The sequence below is a fragment of the Lepisma saccharinum genome, chromosome 28 (genome assembly GCF_977018435.1).
Source record: "Lepisma saccharinum chromosome 28, izLepSacc3.1, whole genome shotgun sequence".
NCBI classification, from domain to species: Eukaryota; Metazoa; Arthropoda; class Insecta; order Zygentoma; family Lepismatidae; genus Lepisma; species Lepisma saccharinum.
This window is the reverse complement of record NC_139256.1, coordinates 31,798,588-31,824,247: the sequence shown is the minus strand read 5'-3', so window position 1 is coordinate 31,824,247 and position 25,660 is coordinate 31,798,588. Positions and strand designations below refer to the sequence as shown.

At 37.4% G+C, this 25,660-nt stretch overlaps 1 protein-coding gene across 2 annotated transcripts in view; it reads left to right on the top strand.

The window, feature by feature from the left end:
- Window positions 1-23,836, top strand: part of Unc-76 (fasciculation and elongation protein Unc-76) — a 528,078-nt gene extending 504,242 nt beyond the window's left edge. For both annotated transcript variants that reach the window (XM_083114105.1, XM_083114104.1), the window contains 3 exons: window positions 11,280-11,355; window positions 17,930-17,995; window positions 23,228-23,836. In XM_083114105.1, coding sequence (XP_082970231.1) covers window positions 11,280-11,355; window positions 17,930-17,995; window positions 23,228-23,244 — 159 coding nt within the window. In that variant the 3' untranslated portion in view covers window positions 23,245-23,836. The remainder of the gene's footprint in view (window positions 1-11,279; window positions 11,356-17,929; window positions 17,996-23,227) is intronic.
- Window positions 23,837-25,660: the final 1,824 nt, after the last annotated feature.

Here is a 25,660-nt window from a genome sequence, read left to right as displayed (position 1 = left end):
TGAAACTTAGGACTTGATCAGAAAATTCGGATGATAAATAATCTTCCTACTCGATACAGAGGGGAATCACTGGGTCTGAAGATGTGAAAAGGCAGGAGAACTCTGCTAATATTATCGATGCCCTTTTTTGAGTTGAACAAAAGGGAAGCATCTAAATGCCTCCCACTTTATTCTGTGGGAGTTGGAGGTGCTTTGTTGTTAACATATTAATATCAGGGAGTAGAAGGTCAAGAGAAGGAACAAGAAACAAAACAAAGTGCTTTCTATTCAAGAAAGGAATAAATGGATAATTGATTGATTGATTAAGGCTTTGTTTTAAGCTTGCTTTATGTGCAGTAAGGCTAATCGGGACTGGACCTACAGTTTAAAGTGGGATCAGAGCTCCACGGAGTATTGAAACCGGAACTACTTGCAATAAATGGATAAAAATGTCCAAGCAATTTATCGTCAATTTTTGCATAAATGTTTCATATGAGATCTACAATAATTTTTACTATTTTTCGGGCTCTCTTAGGCTTAGGGCCCACCCGCCTGTATATTATCTCTTTGATTTGACGTATTCATTCACATTATAACGTTAAACTTGAATTTAAAGCCAGTTAAAAACAGAATGTTTTAATTATATATATTTTTTCCCCCGTAAAAACAGCATGAGACATGAGCCCTCGGGTGGTTGCCCACTTCTCCCACACCTTGCTACGCCACTGGATACAGTTTATACTTCTGAAATTCTTAACATTTCTAATAACAAAGCTTAATAAATTTATATGCAACGTCAAGGAAGGTCAATGAAAACACCAAGGTCTTTTTACTACGTATACCTGAGGAAGCAATTGAGCATTTACAGAGTATGCACAATGAATAGTATTCCTCTTGTTTGTTAACTGCATAAAGCAACACTTATTTATACAGAGTTATTCAAAAAGATGTTACAAAAGTAAAGTTAATTTATTTTTAAGTGAAAAGAGATACAAAAGCAATTCTGGTGGGAAAGAAGAGAGGATGGTTGTAAATTTACCTGGGCAATTACAAATGTTGGATATGAGCACCTTGGGTAACACGGCAGATGTCAATAACGATAATCCATTTCTTGCCAAACGCATTCCAACATATCCTCGGTTATCAGCTCCACTGCAAGAGAAATGCGCTGCTTTAAATTATCCAGGTCCTGTGGTAATGGAGGAACGTAGACAGTGGCGTATGCTGGTTCTAACGAGTGGGTGTTCTCCGACCCTTGATCCTCAAACTCCAAAAGTTTCCGTGCAATTTATGTCAGGGTCCATATTGGATTTAATTCTCGTTATTGCAGTTTAATATACGTGTAGAATTTCAAATAATAAAACAAGACAGTATTATAAAGCTATAAAAAAACAACCTGTGAAATATAAAATGATAGACTTGCACTAGTGAAATAAACACCAGCAATATTAATTTAAGTGCAAAATTCAACTTACTCCAAGACCCGATTACTTGTGCCGTACCACATCCAAAGCACGCTGTTTGTCCAGTTGCACGTAAATACGTGTCTGTGCGAAAGATTGCAGCTTAACGAAGGAAGTTATGTGACTTTTTGATTTTTCATGTTTGGCACAAGCGTTGCAAGGATTGTTTAGATTACAGTATCCGCCACGCATCCATATATTCTTTTCAAAAGTAAGCACGACCAACAAAAAAGCTTATTAACACTTATACTTCCTGTCAACCATGGTGTTTTGTCATGTGTTTTGCTTGCGAAAATGCCTCACATATTCCCGATTTTTGTGTTTGTGTGTAGAAATAAGTTCAAGCGATGGCACTGGCTTACCTGTATTAACAATTTGCAACTTCTCCTGAAAAGATCTTGTTCCAAAAGGTTTCACCAGCAAATCTTGTATCACATCCATTATCCTTTAACACAGGACTATCACGACAAACACTAACACCTAAATAAATGATAAACATGAAGCACAGCTCAAAGCCAACGACTACACACATTCAGTTTCACGTGCCAAACTTCTGTTGTTGTGTTCCTGGCTGAGAATGATAAAAAAAATTCCCTTTCCGAGCTCGAAATTACCTGCAATGACAGGTTTTACAAGTTCGAATCATTGCAGGCCAGAGCCAGAATTTTATTTCAGGGTGGGGATCATCCCTTATTAGCAGCCGCCATATAAAGTTGAAACAGTGGGGGTAGAAGTCCTGAAGATGAATATCAGATTATTATAACGTATTATGCAAGGTGTTTAATCCTGCTAATGAAGTAAAATTAATTGTCACTATACACTTTTTAAATTAGATATTTGTAGGATTTCGGGGAGGGGGGTTTCAGCCCCCCGAGTCCTCCACCTGGCTACGTGCCTGATGTGTTTCTTCCTTTTATGTTTAATTCGTTCATCTTCATCACTATTAATCTAAAGAGGTGGAATATAGCAACTTAATTTAACTAATATATATATATATATAGTCTATATAATTTATTTCTGATATCTTTTCCTTTAAAAAATATTCAGTTCCGTGAAAGAAGTATTCTCGCTGGTTTTGATGATTAGAGAGAAGAAACTATCACTATTTTTGTAAATACAAGAATGGGGGGGGGGGGGTCAGCATATAGGTGCTTTAATTGCTTAAGCTTTGAATTTTAATTTAGTTTGCTTCATCTTCAATATTTAAGCTTTTTTTTCCTTTAGATAAATTTATGTTCAAGTAACAGAAATCAGCAAGACAGAAACAAATGTAATTTTTAAAATTAGCGTAGAATTGGTTTGCCCATGTTATTCATATTTTCCTGTTCTTCACACTCTACCGGGTATGTTTTCCCTGTTTCCCTTACAGAAGGCAATTGTGAACCCAAAATTCCCATTCCTGAGAAATTTCCCTGCCATAAAAACACAGCTTCTATGTTTAGCGACGACACAAAAGCCTTCGGGAGAGAACGGCACGGCAAAGGCTCTGAGGGTGGAGAGTGCAACCAGTGGACTCTCACAAGAAGGAGGTTACCCTGGCCACGGAATCACCGTGCCTGAGAAGCAGTGTTTCCTCCCCCTCTTTCCTCTCTCCTCCCTCCTCGCCAAGGGTTGTAAGGGAAGCGGGTGGAATGACGTCAGGGTGAGATTCCCTGATGATATTCCACCGGCTGGAGAAAGGTTCTCGGACATTCAGTAGCAAATTGTTGGAAGCATTCGCGTGCTGGAAGCAAAGAAATGTATGCATCGAAATTGGTTTGGAAGAATATTGCGAAGAAATGTATATTATTATTATTATTATTAAAAAAAATACAACCGGGTCATCTGCGATTACCTAGATGACCCAGAGTATATGCCGCTGAATGTACACAGTGTCTTTCACAAACCCCCATATAAAGAAGTTGCATGGAGTAAGATCTGGGGATCGTGGAGGTCAGGTCAGCATTGCCAAATCTTGATTCCTGGTACGGCCAATCCAACGACCTGGTATGGTGGCATTGAGGTATGCACGAACAAGGTTGTGGAAGTGGGGAGGAGAACCATCCTGTTGAAAGATGGAATTCGGAATATCTTCCTCCAGTTGTGGCATGAGCAATTCCGATAACATGTCCAGGTAGGTCTGGCCAGTAACAGTGGCTTCAGCCAAAAAGAAAGGTCCATATAACAGTTGGGCTGAAAAGTTCGTAGGCTAACATAGTAAAAAATATTTTTTTGACAAAATTCGATTTTATTATTCAATATAGTTGCCTTTGAGGGCGATACAACGATTATAGCGGTCATACAATTTTTCGATGCCATTTTTATAGTACGATTTCTCTTTAGCCTCAAAATAGGCCTCAGTTTGGGCGATTACCTCTTCATCAGTGCTAAATTTCTTTCCAGCGAGCATTCTTTTAAGGTCTGCAAACAGGAAAAAGTCACTGGGGGCCAGATCTGGAGAATATGGTGGATGGGGAAGCAATTCGTAGTCTAATTCATATAATTTTGCCATCGTTTTCATTGATTTGTGACACGTTGCATTGTCTTGATGAAACAGCACTTTTTTCTTCTTCAAATGGGACCGTTTTTTCGTGATTTCATTCTTTAAACGCTCCAACAACGCTATGTAATAATCGCTGTTGATGGTCTGGCCCTTTTTGAGGTAATCTATGAATATAATACCATGCGCATCCCAGAATACTGATGCCATAACCTTGCCAGCCGACTGTTGCGTCTTTCCACGCTTTGGATTCGGTTCATCACGTGCAGTCCACTCGGCTGACTGTCGATTGGACTCTGGAGTGTAGTTATGGAGCCATGTTTCATCCATTGTAATATATCGATGGAAAAATTCATGTTTATTACGGTTGAATATCGCTAAACATTGCTCCGAATCATCAAAACGTTGTTGCTTTTTATCGATTGTGAGCACACGCGGCACCCATTTTGCACACAGCTTTCGCATGTTCAAATATTCATGCACAATATGTCCAACACGTTCCTTTGATATTTTTAAAGTCTCAGCTATCTCGATCAACTTCACTTTACGATCATTTAAAATTATTTTGTGGACTTTTTTGATGTTTTCGTCGGTAACAGCCTCTTTGGGGCGTCCACTGCGTGCATCGTCTTCGATGCTCATTTCGCCTCGTTTAAATTTAGCAAACCACTTCTCAACGGTTGATTTTCCTGGTGCAGAGTCCGAATAATGTTTATCAAGCCAAGCCTTGGCTTCAACAGTATTTTTTTTCGCCAAAAAGCAATGCTTTATTAACACACAAAATTATTTTTTATCCATTTTTTCACAATAACAAAAGCTGCTTCACTCACAATGCTATATCTCACGAACTAATTATCCGGGAGCTGTGAAATTTATACACGTATCTTTTGAAGGTTAGTACTAAGTAAAAATCATATGGATTTAATTCTAGTAACGCCATCTATGAGTCAGCCTATGAACTTTTCAGCCCAACTGTTACTTTCCGTCTACTTATTGCACAAAACACATTCACTTTTGGCGAGTCTCTTTCCTGCTGCACTATGGTATGAGAGTGTCCTGTATCCCAGATCCTAACGTTATGGCGATTCACTTTCCCGCTAACGTGAAATGTTGCTTCATCACTAAACACTAACCTGTCAGCAAATCCATCCTCTTCCTTGAACAGATTCTGTATTTCAATGCAGAAGGTCTGGCGTTTTGGCATATATGCATTTTTCAGCGCCTGCATGAGTTGCAAGTTTGTATGGCTTAAAGCATAGACGCTTTCTTAGAATACGCCATACAGTGGGTTGTGGCACATTAAGTTCTTTACTTGCTTGGTTTGTCCATTTTTGGGGACTCGTTTGAAAAGCAGAACGAATCCTATCCACTGTCTCCCTCGACGTTCCTGGTCGACCGGGAATTTTTCTACTGCACAGACATCCAGTTGGTTCAAACTTCTGCACCCAGCATGTAATGCAGTGTCTATGTGGTGGTCGTTTCTTGAATTTCGCATGAAAGTTTCTGAACTGTAACAACTGCCCCTGTTCGTGCAAATTCCATTACACAATATGCTTGCTCTACCTGTGTTGTTGCCATTTTAGCTATCAACAACAAGTAGTGCCTCTAGCGGATTTTACAGCAACTACAACCACAGGCTATAAATTTACAACCTTCTTTTCTTCTTACTCACCAGAATTCCTTTTGTATCTCTTTTCACTTAAATATAAATTAACCTTACTTTTGTACCATTCTTTTTGAATAACGCTGTATTAAAACTAAGATTTATACAACTCCATTCATATAATGTATTTAGATCTTCTTCAAGTTTTAATGTATCTTCTACACTAGTAATTTCTTTATGCAATTTTAAATAAGGCATTTCGAATACTTAACATAAGATGACAAATCATTTATAAACAATATAAATAATAGAGGCCCAATATTTGATCCTTGGGACACACCAGAGTTCACATGATAGTCACGAGATATTGATTGTTTATATGTTACATATTGCTTTCTTCCCTGAAGATATGATTTGAATAAGTTTATTAAATTAATTGTAAACCCAAAACTTGATAACTTACGTAACATTTCTGTACTTTCATAAAATTGGATCTAGATTTCCCTTTACCAAGGGAAATTTCCCCTCCTGTAGCAACACAACGCAGCACAGAAGGCAGGAAGGAACAAGCAGTGTTCTCCTGCCAACGCTGTTTGGAGTGGTGGAACTGACGCCGCAGACTCATGTTTTTAAATAACCACTCACCCACTGTCTCTTTGGCTACCTCGCCCTTCCCATATAAAATAGGGTCATCAGAAGGGTGTGATGGAGAACGATCGGTGATGCACATAAACCAGTTTTTAAGTTCTTTAAATAATTCACTTAAATCTGGTTTAGAAATGTTTTAATAGTTTGCATAATATATCAAGGCTAAAAATATATGGAAAAAAAAGTTGGTTTACCAGTGGTAAATGCGGTAACGTGGGGAATATGCCACTGGTGGAGGTGTTCATCTGAACACGTTCCATGTAAGAAATACAGTAGGTACCGGAATGACTGCCCAGTGAGGATCGGCATCAATCCATGTCAGAGCAGCATGGCATGATGAGGTGGTTCAGACAATGAGGAATCTATGCCAGCGTGCAAATCAGATGTATCGAGGTTGGAGAAGCAGCAGGATGCTAGGGAATAAGAACAAGTCCATGCTGCCTGCTTAATTTCCTGAGTAGAGCTGAACCAGCCAACATTCCATGGTAGATTGCCAGAATTGCCAGCCTTATAGCTGCCAAAGCATGAGAGATTCCTGTGCATACACACTTGAACAGATTTGTGAACCAACATTGGTAGATACAATATGCACCTCTCTCTAGTGGTGGCCAAAGACTGTAATGTAAATATGCATACAATCTTTCAGTTTTGAGTAAGGCTTTTCTTATATCCCATCTCAAGCATTATCAAAAATTTACCAGTTCCATGTCTGTACCAAAGTATTATGTACTGTAATGTTCATTGTCAAATACATACCTATTCAGAGTTGGGTAAGTTAACCAAAAGGAAAAAAGTAATATATTACAGTTATCGATGATTTGCTTCTAAAATTAAAGATGTTAATTTAACTGTTTACACAAGTTCCTCTCCCTATTGTGTAAGTTTTCTAAATGAATGGCCATGAAATTAGGCGAGTGGCAGAAGTTCACGCTCTTGCCACATCGAAGCACAACCCCATGTGTTCGGAAGTTTAAGACAATGAAAAAAGATCTCATTGTAGAGTTTGTCTTTGTAATCCATGCGATACAAAATTTTTGGTAAACAGATAGTTTTATGGTACTTTAATATTATACGGACTACCTCATTTCAGACCATCTGTTTTCTGGGAAAGCAAAAGAAACACTTATGGACATAATAGTATTTGAAAGTTCACAATATATAAATCATAACAATTAGCAACGCAACCTAACCTAACCTAACCTAACCTATTTGGTTTAGGAATTAATTTGTGCAGTTGTTACGCACACATTGAAGCTGTAGTTCAAACACAAAATAAATAAATACCTTAAGAAAAATATTGTCCATCGCAAGCCACCACTTTCACCCATCTGTCAGGCAAGTTACGGATTCCGTGGTGAAAGAAGTCCTCATCCTTTGAAGCGATCCAGTCAGAAACCCATTTTTTGATATCTTCTGAAGAAGTGAACCGCTGTCCAATCAAATCGTTATTCATGCAATCGAACAAGTAGTAGTCCGAAGGAGCAACGTCTGGTGAATACGGCGGGTGGGGTAAAACTTCCCATCCGACATTTTCTAAATAGGTTTTGACCAGTTTTGCGACATGTGGGCGAGCGTTATCATGTTGAAAAATAAGTTTATCATGTCTGTTCTCCCATTCTGGTCGTTTCCTGGCCAGAGCTTGCTTCAAACGCATTAATTGTCATCGATAACGTTCTCCATTAATAGTTTCACCCGGTTGCAGCAGCTCATAGTACACCACACCTTTCATATCCCACCATATGCACACCATAACCTTTGCACAGTGAATATCTCATTTCGGTTGTGATGGACCTGGTTCACCTGGCTTCACCCAGGCCTTTTTTCATTTCGGGTTCTCGTAATGGATCCACTTCTCATCGCCAGTAACAATGCGATGCAAAAACCCCTTTCTTTTCTGTCTTTGAAGCAGCAATTCGCAAATGGTTTTTCATCTTTCAACGTCTCTGTCTTTCAATTCATGTGGAACCCAATGTGACATCTTTTGAATCATTCCCATGGCTTTGAGGCATTTGGAAACTGTTGTTTGATCAACGCCTAATGCTTCTGCAAGTTCTTCCTGCGTTTGACGCGAATCCTGATCAAGCAATGCTCTCAATTCTTCGTCTTCCAATTTTTTTGGCTGTCCAGGTCGCTCTTGGTCTTCCAGGCTGAAATCACCACTTCTAAACCGTGCAAACCACTTCTGACACATTCGCTCAGCTAGCGCATGGTCACCATACACATCCACCAAAATACGATGACTTTCGGTAGCACTTTTCTGCATGTTAAAGTAATGAAGCAGAACACCCTGCAAAAACACTTTATCTGGCACGAACTGCGCCATGTTCAGTTGACTACAAAATGCTGTTGTTGACGTGTCAATCAACTGCCCTATACTACGAACGATGCGCGCTGACAGGAGTTTTCAACGCATGTGTGGCTACATGGAACTGTGGGACGATACTCTCGTTATGCCATCTCTTGTCCAGGCGCACGAATTAATTCCTAGACCAAATAGACAACTATAAATGCTGGAGTAATACAAACAAAAAAGGCATTGAATTGAATGCCTGACCTTGAGCAAAAGTGGGTGGGTTTGCAAAGTACGGTATATATCTCATGTTTGCGAGGGAATGTAATTTAACCGTCTGAAATGAGGTAGTCCATATGATACTAAAGTACCAGCTTTATCGATATATTTCTATAATGTTTGTAATTTTGTGCAAAATTCTGTTATATGTTTAATGATTATAAAGCTATAATTCATGTACCATGATTTTGTGAAGTAAATATCTAAAAATGCAACTTTTTTTCTAAGGCCAAAGTATCTACTCGCTTGGTTACATACATTAATTAAGGAGGTCAATGGACCATTCATTCAGATTTTTATTGAAACTTTTACGATTTCATGTTGAATCAGTACAGTATCAGCTATTGGTAAATTTTATGTTAGTCCTTTATAGGTGTTGGCAACATTGATTTTTCCAGAGTACTCAATACACAGTACAACCATATTTGAGATTTATTTTACAATTGCTTCCTCCATTTCCCCCCATAGCCATACTTTATTGATTATTATTTTCTGATACCAATAATGAAAAAAATAAAATGACATTTCTGTGTATGTAATTGAGGACAAGATTTGAAGTTTTCTCAAAGTTAAAAACCTTTTAAAACTGTATTACAGTGTATAAAAAAAAATCATGCACATCAGATGTAGAACATGTGAATACTTTCACACTTTTGACAAGAATATGTTTACAAATGAGCACAATATCAATCTGTATTTCAAAATAAATATATTTTTAAGGTATCTTCTTCAAAAGAGAACAAATTACTGAAGTTGTAATTATTAGTACTGACATAAGAAGAATGAAGTCACAGACATCTTTAAAGAAATATAATACATTAAATGTACTTAAAAACCTCAAAGCAATTTTGCTTCTAAAATTTTTACGAGCAAGCAACAGGCATAGCCTGTCATACAACTATCCTACAATTAGATAGGTGATGAGCATAGTATCCTACAATTAGATGGGTGATGAGCAGTGGCAACTCATGTTACTTATTGTTAGGAGGGCTGCATTCATAAAAAAACCAACTTACCTTAACTATTTGAAGATGAACTCCATGCGGCGGTCTTTCATTGTTGTACGATTTACCATTCAGAACACCAGATTATATAACTTACTGCCAGAAAACAAATAACTCTTTGAATCGATTCAAAAACTTAAACTATCACGCACTTACTGACAAGCGAAACGGACATGTTACATGGTCGGCCACTGTTCTCTCGGTAATCGCATGTTTATGCCCGGTGTCTGCCGTCATAGTGTGAGAGCTTCCGATTTCTACCACTTGGCAGTGCCACCGTACATGGGCTACGTTGAATGCAGTCAGCTTTTTAACATTGACAAGGGCCTAGCAGGGAGATAAGTCGAAGCAGTGCTTACGTTAGAGTTAACATGGAGATGTACTAGCAGTCCCCGAGGGGGAAGCAGCTTCATATGCCAGTGTGCAGCTTGTCGCATGCCAAGTGAATTTGAAAGCTCCACACAGCACAATGGGACGCAGTAAGGTAGCGGAATTATAAATATTTAATTTTTGCACGAATGGCAAAAAAATATAATTTGTTCATTGGCCGCCACTGGTGATGAACATAGCAGATGCCAAGTGGGCATAGCCCATTGTTCTCTATACAGTTGTATTGTAAATTAACAATTGGCTATAATCGCACTGCCTCTCTTGTGCATTTGTATTGTAACCGAACTCTTTCAAATTTCAACTGCTACATGTCTCGTTTTTTGGTTGCTGAATTTTACTTGTACTTATGTCGAATTACATTGCACTTTTGCTTATCCTCTTGAGAATAGTATTGAACAATGTTTATACACATTGTGGAAATTTTTTACAAGAATTCTGCTTCAGATTTCTCTGTTTGTGACAATTTAGATCCCAAGAAGAAGTTTTTAGGTTATTTTTCATTAATTATTTATATATTGCATATTGTATGTTTTCAGTATTTATTACAATGTTTATTTTTTCTTCCAAGAAATTTCTTACAGAATAATATAGGCATTGTGGTCTAGTTGGTAGAGCTTCTGACTGCCATGTGGGAGACCTGTTTCAATTCTTGGTGTGGGTGATGTAAGCTCGGAATTGTTCCGACCTTGTCCCTGAATAAAGCCAACTTGAAATCAATGGGTACAGGGGGCAACCCAGGGGAGGTGGAAAGGTGGCCAAAGTGTGGCGCTGACCACATCACTTCCAAAATGACTGAGGTCGAGAATGTGTGGGGCCTTACCCCCACATCCTCTGAAATATACTTTCATGGCATGGTGCTATATGCATGGGGAACTTTACCTTTACCTGAAAATTTATATAAAATGTGGCATATTATCTGTGGAAAGAGAACGTCTTGTAGATTTCATAACAAATTGGTAAATAATAATAACACACTTAGCAATATATTTTCTATGATTTTCTGAAAAACAGCAAAAAATCCCAGTCTCCTAGGAAAAACACTGTATTTTCAGGCCAGTCCACAAAGTATTACCTGTTCTTCTATAGCTGTTGCTTCTTGCATTGTTTTTGTGTAAAACTTTAATTTTATTCCTATTTCTTGCAGTACCTGACAACTGTCATCCCTTACCATCTTGGCAGCGGACCACCAGATAACCAGGCTCTTCAGGTCCTCATAAAAAGTGAGTATGGGTAGAATACTTAGGAAGGTTAACAGTAGTTAAATCCCTGTAATGTAATTCCTTAATACCCAGCATGCTGCAGTACAAAGTATATATCATCAGAATGTGGTAGTGTTAGAAGAACGTGCTACTTAGCCAAGAATCTCGGACTTGAATCTTTGATTTAACAAATGGTTTCCTGGTGTTCATTCCCACATATATGTCGAGTTTTGAGATTGACAGCGAAATATAGGTTGTGTATCCATTTCACATATTTTACTGAGTACCTTGGTAGAATAGTAGCATTGTTTGATTCAATGCAAGAGCTGATTTTCAAATCCAGTTTGTTTTTACGTAAAGTTTTGAGCAAAAAATGCAAGCTAATCCAGGTCTCTTGCATACCATGCCATTACTCTCTCACTAAGCTACTGAGCCTGCCTGGCTTTGCCAGATTTTTCACATCCGAAGCCAGGCAGGCTCGGTAGCTCAGTGGGAGAAAAATGGCATGGTATGCCAGAGACCTGGGTTAGAGTCCTGGTCGAGCCTGCATTTTTCACTCAAAACTACGTAGTATATGTCCTGTGTATCCCTAATTTAATCTATTTGTTTTGGTTTGTTTAGAATTGAAATTTAGAATGGAACAATGTGTGAACATCATGTTCTGCTGTAAATATTGGGGAAAACTGTGACAGAAATGTATGAAAAGTTAAAAACGTATATGGTTTTACCAACATGAACCCAAATGTTGCAATATGCAATGGTGCTCAAAAGATTCCCTAAAGCAAAAAAAAAAGTTCACTTGCTAAAATCGATACTGAAGACAATTTTTTTTTTTTCAGCAGACATTATTCACCAAAAATATGTACCTCCTGACACTGCCATCAATGCTGCATATTATGCAGAAGTTCTTTCTCACCTTTTCAAAGGAATCCAATAGGTTAAACCCCAGTACAGGGAAGTAGCAGCTAGAGCTTCTTTACACCATGCCCCATGTAATAAGGTGATCATTGTTATGCAGTTTCTAGCTACAAAAGAGGTTGCCAAGATTATTCCCCAGTTCTAGTCCTTGCTAACCATATTGTTTCCCAAGTTGGAAACTGCCATTAAGGGGAAACATTTTCACACTGTTAAGGATGTTCTGAGGAGTGTGTCAAAGGGTGTACACAACATTCCACATTAAATATATATGAGGTGCATTAGTGGCACGGGGAATTACTTTGAAAAATAAAAACAAATATTTGCCTCTCTCAGTTGTCTGGGTTTTCATAAACCCAGTCTGGAAACTTGATTGTCACACCTTGAATATTCATCATCTAACATTGGTAGAAATGGAAGGGAGGACATTAAGTAATTAAAATTTATAACAGGTCATGTCCACTCCACATATGATCTTCCTGGTGATGGTCCCAGGTTTGAGTTCATGTGTGGACATAGGTGTTTCTATGTGAATGTCCCTTCATCAATATCATATAATCATCATTTATCCTCACCAATATGACTAGCCAAAAGTGACAGAAAAGCAGAACAAGCAAATTGAACTAGAAGAAATTATGTTTTCTTACAGGCAGGTAGACAATATCTTTGGCCCATATTACAGCAGACCCTAATATATATCTTTATGAAAACACCAAACACCTATTCCCTGATTCTGACCATTTTTGATTTTCAAATTACCCCTGCATATACTTTGTCATTACTCAGCAGCACCTTGCATGTCACATCATCATGAACAAATAAGTTGCAACAGCAGTGTGTGTGCTGTTAACCAATAAGAAAAGCAAGCAAGACAAATTTTAGATTTATTTCTTTACAAACTGAGAGTAATATTAATTTATTATGGTGCAGTACTTGCAGAGGGTGCTGTAACATTACTCTCCATTTTTTCTCATTTTACTCATTCCGAACTTTCTTTGGCTTGGTTTGATTGAGTTTGTGTTTTAAGGCCACCTTTTGTATAGTATGGCTAATTGGGACTGGACCTACAGTTTAAAGTGAGATCTGAACCACCATGTGTCCCAACGGCTATCAAACCTGGGACTTGGCACCCAGATGACCACACCTTCTTCCTTCCATAGATATGGCTCCAATTTGTACTTCTTTTTCCATATGAGTCCAATACAGTATTTCTTCATTAATCCAGACCCCTTGTGGTAGAGCGTATTGGATGGTAGATTCATGAGTTCGGTACCAGGTTCGAGACCTGGCATGGGCGTTTCTTTGTGAGTGTCCATTCACCAATTTACTGATAACACCACATCATAATTGCAATTAGCCAAAAAGTGACAGAAAGCAATGTAAAATTAAGAAATTACAAATCCAGGTAGTCTAGGCAGACCAAGTTTCATTCATGCAGGCAGGTAGCTAAAGATGTTTCCTATTATTAACTAATTCTATCAGTCTTGCAGTTGATCTAGCACAATTGTTTTTAGGTAAAGATTAAGATGGAAGTGTCTCTTTGGGAGGACTACAATAATAGTGTAGAAATTAAGGGAAAGCCACTTTCGGTTGTGTTTCACCACGACAGTACAGATCTGTGCAGCACAGCACCATTTACTTAGAAATATTATCATAATTGCTAGAGCTGAGTCAATACCATTTTGAACAGATACCGATACTTTTACCGATTCCCACCAATACCGATACTTGAGAATTGCAACAATTAAAAGTTGTTCAAAATATCGATCAGTATTAGTGTGTAAATATGCTTCTCCAATTATATACATCAACTTACCAAGAAATTTAAAATATTCAAGAATTACATCGTAATATTGAAAAAGATGTTATGAAATCAGAAAATCCCGGTTTTCGTGCAAAATTGGTTCAATTTATGGATTTAGCATAATTTTCAGGATAATTGGACACAGCAAAAGTGTCACGTGGAATTTTTGTGGACCCTGTGAAAGACAAAATGTCGGGAAAATATCGGTAAATGATTTCGAATGATGCCTCAGTATCGGCACAGCCCTAATAATTGCTTCGTAAATTACATTCTAGAAATTCTCATTTGCATACTCCATCTTCAATTTGTCACAATGTGCAACAGATATTGCAAGCTTTTGTAATGCAGCCCTGCACCATCATTTTGGTCACTCATGATTGTGTTTTTGGACTTAACAGTGTCGAGTATTTCTTTTGTTATTTTTTTTGAAACACTTATTATGAAGGTAACAACAGACAGATTACTGAAGTGAAGTAAAACAAAATAGTAACCACACAAATGTTGTTCAATACAAATAAAAATAAAAACTTGCCATAGTGGTCCAGCCAATAGGACATCTAACTGACTGCCTTGCAGAAGACCCAGGATTGATTCCCAGGGTGGGTGATCTAAGGTTGGAATTTTTCCAGCCTTGTACCTGCATAAAGCAGCTCTGTGACTCACCCAGCCTCAAATCAATGGGTACAACCGGGGAGGGGGGGGGGTGTAAATGCAGCTGGAGTGTGGTGCTGATCACATCACCTCCAAAATGGCAGAGATAGAGAATGTGTGGGGTCCTACCCCCACATCCCCTAAATGGCCCTTAATGGCACAAGGAACTTTACATTTTATATAAATGAAATATTCATTAAAAATATGACTATTAGTAATTTAATGTAATTGTGTTCCATAAAAATATGAAAACAGTATAATTGTTTAGACAGGTAAAAATAAAGTTCCCCCTGCATAGCACTGTGCCATGAAGGCACATTTAGGGGATGTGGGGATAGGGTTTCACACGTTATCGATCTCTGCCAATTTGGAGGTGATGTGTTGAGCATCACGCTCTGGCCACCTTTACCTCCCAGGTACCCATTGATTTGTTTATACAGAGCTTTCTTTAAGTACACAATAAATAAATATGATGTTGCTGCTGAACTCTGTTGCACATTACTTCTGACAAAAAAAAATGTAATGTATATTAAATAGAATCTCGCCATCATGTAAGTTGAATCTATTTTGAAGAATGTGAAAGTCTGCATAATTGAACATTTGAATGTTTTCCTAAAAAAGCTTTCAGACTTGGAGAGAGAGAGAGAGAGAGAAAGAGAGAGATAAGTTACAAGCATCACTTGGAAACAAACCTTCAGAACTAAATGCAATTTTCATACTGAATGGACACAGCAAGCTGCACAAGTCACTTTCGTGTTACCTTGGTCTGTTGGTCCTCATGCACACAGTGCACACAGTGAATGTTTTATAACAGGTTGGAGGGTCTTCATATTGCTTGTTCCCTGTCACTTCAATGTGAACCCCCCCCCCCACTCCATGTGGCTTGTTGTTTTGGTCTGAAAGATGCCTTAGTGCTCAACCCTAACAATGGTATGTTCAAGCCCCATTTTTCCATTTGAAAAATTAAATCTCTCTTCCCAGCCAACCTCTGTGGCAGAGTGGTTAGCTGACAGCACACTACAACACCAGGGGTCCTGGGTTCGAATCCTGGCATGGGCATTCTTTGTGAGTGTCCCTTCATCAGGTTTATATAATCACTCATCCTCATGGTCGTGATTAGCAAAAAAAATGCAGAGGAGCAATGCTAAATAACAAAATCAAATTATTCCCGCTTCCTATGATTTTCTTTCTCTTCTTTCTTCCTTGTTCCTTTGTTTTCCCATGACTGTGTTTATGGAAGGCAGACTGTGGAACTGGCTTATGTTATGTTATGTTCTCACTTTGTTGCGTGTCTCCATTTGTTTCTGCCTTCTGGTGTCAAGGTTAATGTCATTTCTCTGTAGCTTTCACAATTTTCATCTTGGGTAATTTTTTTCTTATGTACTCCATTCTGGACCTGCCAGTTCAGTTTCTTCTCATGATATGGCATACCATTCTGCATCTTTTCTGGTCGATCGATTTCCACAGGCTTCTCTTGCTATGTGCACAACTCAAAACATTTTCATTTCTTACTGTCTATCTGTTTGATCTTCAATGTTCTCCAGTGGTATTGGATTTCGATAGCTTCCAGTCTTTTTGCTTTGAACTTCAGCCACTGTCCATGTCTCATGTTCATGAATTCCTTCTGCAATGTCTTCCTTGTAGCTACATCTATGTTTCTTCTCACAGAAGCTCTTCTTTGCCTGTGCTATATACATGGATGTCAGGAAGGGGGGGGGGGGGGCACAGCCCCCCTCCTGAAAAATGAAAGTGAACCAAAAAGTATATTTTTTCACCAGTATAATTTCATTTCAGTCACAGTAATAAATGTTAATTATTGCAAGGGCGTTGCAGAAACATGCTAACTTCAAACTGAAGCAATGTTTTTTGAGAGAACAATACTATTATGGGGGAAAATGTGCCTCGTTTGCCCCCCTTCCCCCTGGAAACAATCCTGCGGACATTCATGGCTATATATTGTACTGGTGTTCTCTTTCCTCCTTCGTACAACATGTCCTATTGTTCTCTTAGTAAAATGCTTCTACTTAATCATTTCTATTCTGCCCTATCATAATGTTTGTTCCTGGAGGCTGAGATTTCCTGTGGCATACCACATTTCCACCCATCACATTAATGGAACCCAGCCCCTTACAGTAACTAAAAGAAATATTTGTCTCTGAGGACTAAAATCTCCTCACCCACATTAATGAATGAATGAATTGATTGAAATCAAAATTATGAGTGCTCAACACTTAGGCTATTTTAATGTGTCACATTATATGGGGATCAGGTCCCTATTGTAGCCAAAACATCTCTCTCCGAAGATTAAAATCTACTTACCTAATGAAAAGCTGAGGATGAAACATAAGCACAGCCCCTACAGATGATTATACTGGAATTGGTCCAGATGCCAGAGTCTTATTGGCTTGCAACATTGCATTTACCAGGGTGTACTACATGGAAGTGAGGTTGACATTTAGTCTCTTCCTGAATAGGTCACCGTTACACCTCATCATAATCTTTGTTTTCTTTACATTTATTGTAATTTTGAACCACTCTGAAGGCTTCTTCCAGTCTGTTTATTTTGTTAAGACCTGCAACTTGAAGCATACTAATTTATTTTCCTTGGATGTTATCTGTGATGTTTAATTTCTCCCTCAATGCATAAATTGAAAATCAGCGGTGACAGAGAACATTCTTGTCTGACACCTTTCTTTACTGTCATTAACAATAACTACAGAGAGAGCCAAATTGGGGGTGATATTTTTGTATAGTATCTAAATCAGTGCTCAAAGTGGAAATTATTAGGTGGGGGGATGCTTTACGTAAATTTCTCTCCAAATCACTATGAGCACTAATCTGAATCATGAAAATTTGCCGTGTGGTCCAAAACATAGGAACCTTTTATTTCAAGGTTACAGACCTTTTCTCCAAGTTGGCAAGAAGGTTCTTGGTCCAGCAGCTACTGTGTCAACAGGAAACAAATGTGTTTCAGCAAGGATATAGTGTTTGGTACAGTCAAGCAGTAATATATTGACTCTTGCATTATTTCATTTCATGAAGTAATCTGTAGTGATTGCCAAAGATGGCCCAATTATTATAAGTTCTTGTGAACACTTAAGTGTACAACACACTTTCAAGATGATACATCAGGATTGTTAATATAATAAATGGTTCTCTTGAAGTACATGAATATGTTTATGTTCTTAATGCTTGTAATTAATGTTATATTTTCTTGTATTACAGTTCTAAAGGCCATAAATGAAGACAGCCCCACAGTCCCAACTCTTCTTACAGATTATATCTTAAAAGGTGAGTTTTATTATCCAGTTGAGTGTACACAAGGAATAGTGTTGGTATAAAAAAAAAGTGTTATTTTTAGGGCTGAGCCGATGTATCAGTATTGGCCGATACTAGTGGTATTGGCATCAGAAAGTATCGGTTGGAATTTATCTTCCTATACCAGCCAATACTTTCCGGCATTTTGGTCTTTCACGAGGTTCGCAAAAATGCTGCACAACACTTTCGCAGAGTAATTATTTTGGAAATTATGCAAAATTCGAACTTACTTTTTATTTTGCAAAATTTGAGGTAAAAAAAATGATTTTTTTAATTCCTTAACATGTATTTTAATATTTTCATCCTTGAATATTTTAAATCAAATTTTTTGGTAAATTGATGTGAACAATTGCAGTAGAATACTTACACACTAGTATTGATCAATATTTTGAACAGATTTTAATTCTTACAATTTTCAAGTATCGGCATCTGTGTGAATCTCTGAGAGTATCGGCTCAGCCCTAGTAATTTTTTAAGAAATTTTTCATTCATGATTCTTCTCCCAGCTGGAAATTTTTTCAATTGGTTCTGATAGCCAATATGAGTTTTAGACACTATCGGAACTGATTGGTCTATTGTAATGAATTGTGTTCAATTGGAACTGATTGATCTATCATAATGAATTGTGTTCAATTGGAACTGATTTGTCTATTGTAATGAATTGTTCTATTGGAACCAATTGGTCACTTGTAATGAGGAATCATCCCCTTATCAGCATGGGCGTCGCCAGAAATATTTTGTTAAAACTTGATTAGTAGAAATAATAATGACAATAATAATTATTACCACAGCTATAATTGTCATTTTACAATAATAACTACAGTATTATAGGCTATTAAACATAAACCAATTTTAATCCACATTTATTATTATTATTATTATTATATAAGTGGAGAGAATAAGTGAATATTCAACACAAGTGTTGTCCATTATTTTTCTTTCATTTTGTACAGTTAGTGTACTGAAATTCATAGTTATTGTAATTTATTATCAACTTCTACACATTCCGTTAAAAAAAAGGCTTTAAAAAGTTAAGGCCAAATTTTGCTCATAAAGTTTATATTGTGTAACCTCTCAAAGAAAACTATACATTTTGAGAGCTGTGGATCCATTTATTCTTTGGATTAAATGGTAGAAAATAAAAAATATAACCTGCTTCCTCTGTTATACACTAAACTTTTTTCGATCTAATGTTTATTCCTGCTAAGGAAGTAAAATTAATTACCACCATATACTATATAAATTAGATATTTGAAGGATTTCTGGGGCAGGTTAAGCTCCCTTAGCCCTCCTCCTATATGTGGCTGACCCAGCTTCTAAATAATGGGTACCTTGGGAATGAAAGGCAGCTGAAGCATGATGATGATTACATCACCTCCATAAATTGCTGAGATTGTGAATGCCTTCATGGCACCGTGCATTGTGCAGGGAGTATCTTGATCTTTATTGTTATTTGGTAAGGATGGAATAGATTAATTGGTACTGTTATTGGTATCAGATCAGTAGAATATTGGTTATCGATATCCCAGCAGCATGATATTCTCTCCTATGTTATCTTGTTTACTGCCGGTAAACAAACTTTTTTCATATGTATATAAATTAATGCAGGATTTAAAGTTGTGGGACTTTTTTTTTATATACTTACATGCCTGCATTGTTGTTGTTTTATCTCTTGCATCTAATTAATATGTAGGAGCCACGACGGTCTAGTTGGTAGGGCATCTGGCTGCCACGTGGGAGACCCGGCTTCGATTCCACGGGTGGATAATCCAAGGTCGGAATTTTTTCAGCCTTGTTCCTGCATAAAGCAGCTCTGGGGCTCACCCAGCCTCAAATCAATGAGTACCTGAGGGTAAAGGCTGCCGGGGCATGCTGCTGATCACCTCACCTCAAAAATAGCTGAGATTGAGAACGTGTGGAGTCCTATCCCCTCATCCCCTATATGTGCCTTGATTGCACGGTGCTATAGGCACAGAAAGCTTTACCTTTACCTAATTAATATGTATTAAATATATACAATAAATAAGAATTGTGGTAAACCTGGTCAAATTTTCAGAATAAGTCGCTGTGACATCTGGAAGAATTTCATATTTTACCCTTTCCCCACTATCTGTGGAGCTAGGCCGTGCATAGGGGCAGAAAAGGGAGGGGGGATAGAATGGACAGTGTGAAGCAGTACACGCTGCTCGAAGGCTGGTAACTGCAGTCGCTTCTCTCATTTCAAGTGGTACCGTTCCCTCTCACGTGTTCATTGGTGGAGCCATCTTGCATCACTACTTACACAGAGACTTGTTTTTGTTTGCTCGCTCCAGAAATAACAGACAAGGTATAGTCCATCCTTAGTATTTGGTATTATGAAGAAATTCCAATGCAAGGAACCCGGAAATTCATTTTCACCATTAATTTTGCCACCACTTTGTGCAATATACAGAAATATCTATATTTACTCACTCCAGTGCTTCTACATGCATGATTATTATTATTATTTCAATAACTGAAAAAAAATATAACTATGCCTACCATATCTGGACTCACTGATAAAGTGGCATTTTATGGTTTTCATGTATGTGTGTCTTGTTTTGTCATACTGAAACATTTCTCATTCAATTTTGTTAATTTCCTTTATATAAAAAAAAGTTATTTATACAGCACATAGACTTACAATGAAACATAGTAACTTTAAAAAAAAGAAGAAAAAAAAAGTAAAATTTCATATGAAAGTAATTTACAAATTTTGCAGCATCCTTCTAAAACATGTACCATTTGAAATAATGTCTGTACTCCCCTGCAAAGCATTAATTCCATTTCATTGTCAGTTTGTCAAAGTTTGTTTTACATTCACTTTATGCATAAATTGGAGTTATTTTTCTTGATTTTGATTTATTGATTGTTTTGCTTTATTTTACTTCGGTTCTTGTGCCACTTTTGGCTAATTTGCGAAGATGGGGATGAGTGATGAAATTGATGAATTAACTGTGCTAACCACCCCACAGGGGTCAGCTTATTTTTCTTGACATTTTCTGAAATGGAATTAATATTTTTTTTTTTGGCTTAGCAGGACACTTCTGGGTTGTAACAATTCTATTGAATGTTAATGGCAGTGTTACAACCCAGAAGTGTTTGTGATTAGTCTGAAGATATCCCCACCCCTCCCTCCTTCTCCATACCTCTTACTCTCCTACATATCTCCTCTCTCTCCCTGTCACTCATTTCGCTGATGACCTTAAATTTTATAATGAAATAATAATGACACAGTAAAAAATATAAAAGTTATGTTGTTGCTAATCTTAGTTTCAATATAGGGTGTATAATTAACTATGCATGCAGGGTTTATTTTTGGGCATGAGTAAGATTTTCATAATATAGAAGCACTAAAGGCATGTTGTTGTCCTGCACCATGGCCATGTGGTTTGGACTCAGGCTACGGGATGCCAGGTTCGAGTCTCCTGGGTGAAGCGTAACAACTTTTCTCCTAAGATTTTGGCCTGTGTATGGGACCAGTATCCACCCACCATTGTGAGGAAATTGGGGAGCTACAAATGACAACGAAACCCGCTTATCAAAACCTACAACTGGGGATTTGTCGTGCTGACCACGGGTCACCCTGTAACAGAGGCAAGGCATCCGCAGATGGATATTCTCATATTTGTGTGAAATAAGCCAAGCTACAGAATGAAATGGCTAGAAATACAAAAGTGATTCCCTAAGTTTAGCGCATTGGAACGAGAGCCCAGTACTATTCCCCATGGCCAACACTCGCGCTACGTTTCCTATGAAGGCAATCGTGTTCCCTGGCCCAGGTCATCGCAGAAAATGTGCGAATCTCTCTACCTGCTCAGAAGACACCCGACGACCACTTGAAGGTCTGGTCATAAAAGGCCTTTTTTTCAGCTCCCATGTTTACGGCAGAGGTTCTCTGACATCATCAGCATTAAAATTTTTCCGAGTTTTTCCCCCATCATTGTAAAGAATGCAATGTAATGATCTAATACAAGCAATTAGTGATGTGGTGAGTGATTTTTTTTAAAAAAAATAAACTGAAAAATCGGACATTCTTTCGATTATGTTAGACGAACGTAGTTAGAGATCGGTTGGTTCATTGACCTCTCCAGCCTAATTATTGCCTATTTTTGTGGAAGCAGGAAAAGGTTTATTATCCATTTTGCCTTGACTCATCTCACTCAACAGGCTGCTAGGTGCCATGGCTTGCCGCGAAACGAGGCCTTGCTTGAAAAGGTTTATTATCCTAATGTTAACAGTAGGTCTCAATTGTCAACTGCCTTGAGATCTGTGCATAAGGAAGAGGGTTTATTGGTTTTATTGATGAGAGTACGGATTGCATATCTGACAGGTTATTTATTCATGTAAAAATTGTCAATAAGTAGAAACTGGAGGATACATTTATTATTGCTCAAACTTATGACGGGTCGGCAGTTATATCGGAGGATTTAGCAGATTTGCAATATAAGGTCCAGGATGAGTACCCGAAGGCGTTAGTTACACATTGCTATGCTCAAGTATAGATTTAGTGCTGCCCGATGAAATGAATGAAATACCATGTATTCTTATCCATTTTGCCACACAAGAACGTTAAAAGAAAACTCCCATCCTTTTCACAACCCAGGTGGTGTTATAAATCATGCTTAGTTAACACAGTTGAACAGTACAGGGACCCAATAATTGACTTTTTTCGAATATTTGATGACAACTGAAATGGACCGGGCAGGTGTTCACAGCGTGTGGATTTGTGCACTTTTTGTAATGCTTTCAAACAATATTTTAATGAGACATTTTCTCCTTTGATGAAAAGTTTCTCTCGGGTTATCGACCAGGTGAGTTGTGGAGAAGATTCCAAGCTCTTGAGAGCTTACTTCACTCTCATCTTCAGTGTAGAAGTGAGAGTGACGTTAGCTATCGAAGGCTTAGAATATTTTTGGCTTTACTGAGGAGAAATATTGTGCCTCGCTCTTCCAGGTTGGAAAAATCGGCCCTGACGTTTGACAAGTCTTGCGATGACTACGTAAAAATGTCATGCTTCGCCACTGCCCTGTAACAGGTTGGATGATCACCCACCTTTGCTGATAGGCATGTAGGTAGGCCATGCCCCTCAAGAGCTGTTGCACCACAGGTTATTTATTATTATATAGTGGTATTGTGTTGTTTGTATATAATAAGAAGCTAATGATTCCTTTCTTTTACTTTCAGTGTTGTGTCCAACTTAGATTTCTGCAGTTTCGCTTCAAGCAAATGGTTGTTAATAGCTACAGGCTTGTCACAGATTCCAAACTTTGAAGACATTCGTTACATAAGACACTCAAGTTTTTCTTGTGCATGTAGTATCAACTGCTTACATAAAAGAAGAATATGAGAAATTTACTTTTCTAGCGTAACAGCTTAGCGTACTATGTTTTAAAGTGTGATAACTTACATATGACATTTTTTCATGCAGAGGTCTTGTATGTATTTTGAAAACACGAATTAATCTAGTCTGTGCAATTATTTGTAAATGATTTTGCATATTGTAATTAATTTATTTTTAAATATTCGTTCGAGTAAGCGAGGAGGAACGTTCAGGAAATGAACAAAACTGTGTTACAGGCTAGTCGTTCGTGCCATGGGGGTCATTATGTTAGTTAATTTAGTTGCAACGTTACATGGCTTCCCCAATATTTAATAACATTTAAAAATGTAGCTCCATTTGTTGTTTAGTTTCCACTGCCAGCTGTTTCCTATACCATAGTGCCATAGATTAATTATTGCAAATCTCACTATCAAGTAGGTGTGAGAGACTTTTGAAAAAGAAAAAAAAAACAACTTTCCACTGTAGCGTCAAATGTTAGTAGCTTTCAGATCCTTTGTGTGGGTTTAGTGTATTTCCAGGAAGTGCAACTGTCGTTTTCTTGAGTGCTAATGGAGTTTACAGTGTGGAAGGGTATGTTGTGTTGTTGAACTTGAGTATTAATATCACAACATGTAATGCTTATATCAACAGTACTATCCAGAGGTGCAACTGAAAGTCAGTATCATTTTGGTTCATTTTAATGGTTGTAAAATTTTTGTTGAATTGCTATTATCATGATATTGACTTGCTGATTTATTTATTAAAAAAACAATGGCTAAAAAGAAGAAAAAACTTTAAATGTACAGGGTGTTTAAAAAAAGGTAACTGAACATGTATGAGTGCTGTTTCAGTTATCTTTTTTTGAAACACCCTTTATTGACTACTACAGCATAAAAATAGGATCTTGGTGGTTTTGTCACAGATTTTGAAGATGTTTGTGCATGTGCATTAATGTATGAGTGCTCTAGTGTGTGTGTGTGTGTGTGTGTGTGAGAAATTTCAGTTAAGAGGATTTACAACACAATTGCATAAAGCATACTAATATATATGAATCACTTCTGCACATTTTGCGAGTTGTTACTATATACACACATTCAAAATAACGGTGATGGGTGAACAGTGCATATTATTGTATATGTAAAATAAAATGACAGTCTTTGTAGATCAAAAAAATCAGGTTGTATTGTTAACATTAACTCCTTTGCAAAAACTGATTTTCACCAGGGAGTTGTTAAGTTGGTTGTGTAATACATGGTACCAGTTGAGCATTTCCGTCTAGCTTCAAGCTAAACAGTTGACATGTCTCTTGTGATTTATTCGTCAGAGTAAAAAAACCTTTTAGTTTCTCAACCGAAAAGAATGGAAGATAATGGATGTATGTCATAATGATAATATTGAGCATTTTATTTCAAAGGGTTGAATTGTAATCGCATGACACTGTCCGTGTGTATGTTGCAGTAAAGTTGCACATGGATACATGAGAGTATGTATGTGCATATAAGAGAGATTGTAAATATATCAATTGCTATTATGTCTTGGGCCAAAGATTTCATGTATGTTGAGAGACACATAGTAAATGTTATGTTACGTTCGTGTATAGCGACACACCATGGTTCTTGTTTGTTTGGATTTGCCTTTTGTCATGTTGAGGTAACCTATTTGGGAGTGTGTACAGGTTTCAGAAACAATTTAAATACTTCACAAATTTGTCCTTACTCTTGTGTGAATTAAATTACCATCAACTGGATTTTAAAATAATATTAACAAAGTTTTTATTCATGTTTTTAAACAATCATGTTGCTATTTAGTGAAGACTTATTTCAGAATAGAAGACACTTGAGAATTCAATGTTGCACCCATATTCCTAAAAGTCCATGTATGCCTTTTTAAAGTCCTAATTCGTACAACCATCTTCAATTATTGCTTCTATACTAGTAACTAAGTTACGACGACTTAAAAACTGTTGAAACTTCTCTACCTTCCACTTTAACATGCCAAACATATTTTCAAAGAATGATTTCTCTTGCAGTCTACGGTTGTTATAAGTAGACCTCGGATTTTTAGGTTCTGAAAATAGGTTCTAAAAATCCTAAAATACATTCTAAAAAGTAGGTCCCAAAAATCCTGAAGTACTTTGCAAAAAGACTTAATTTGGTACAAAATTTCTGAAAAATACTGATTAGATACAATCGTTAAAAACAAAATTTCGCAAGCACCGTAATAACCAAATATTAATTATCTAAACAAATATTCATTTCTTTACATCATTTTCAAAATTATCTACAAATAAGTGGCGG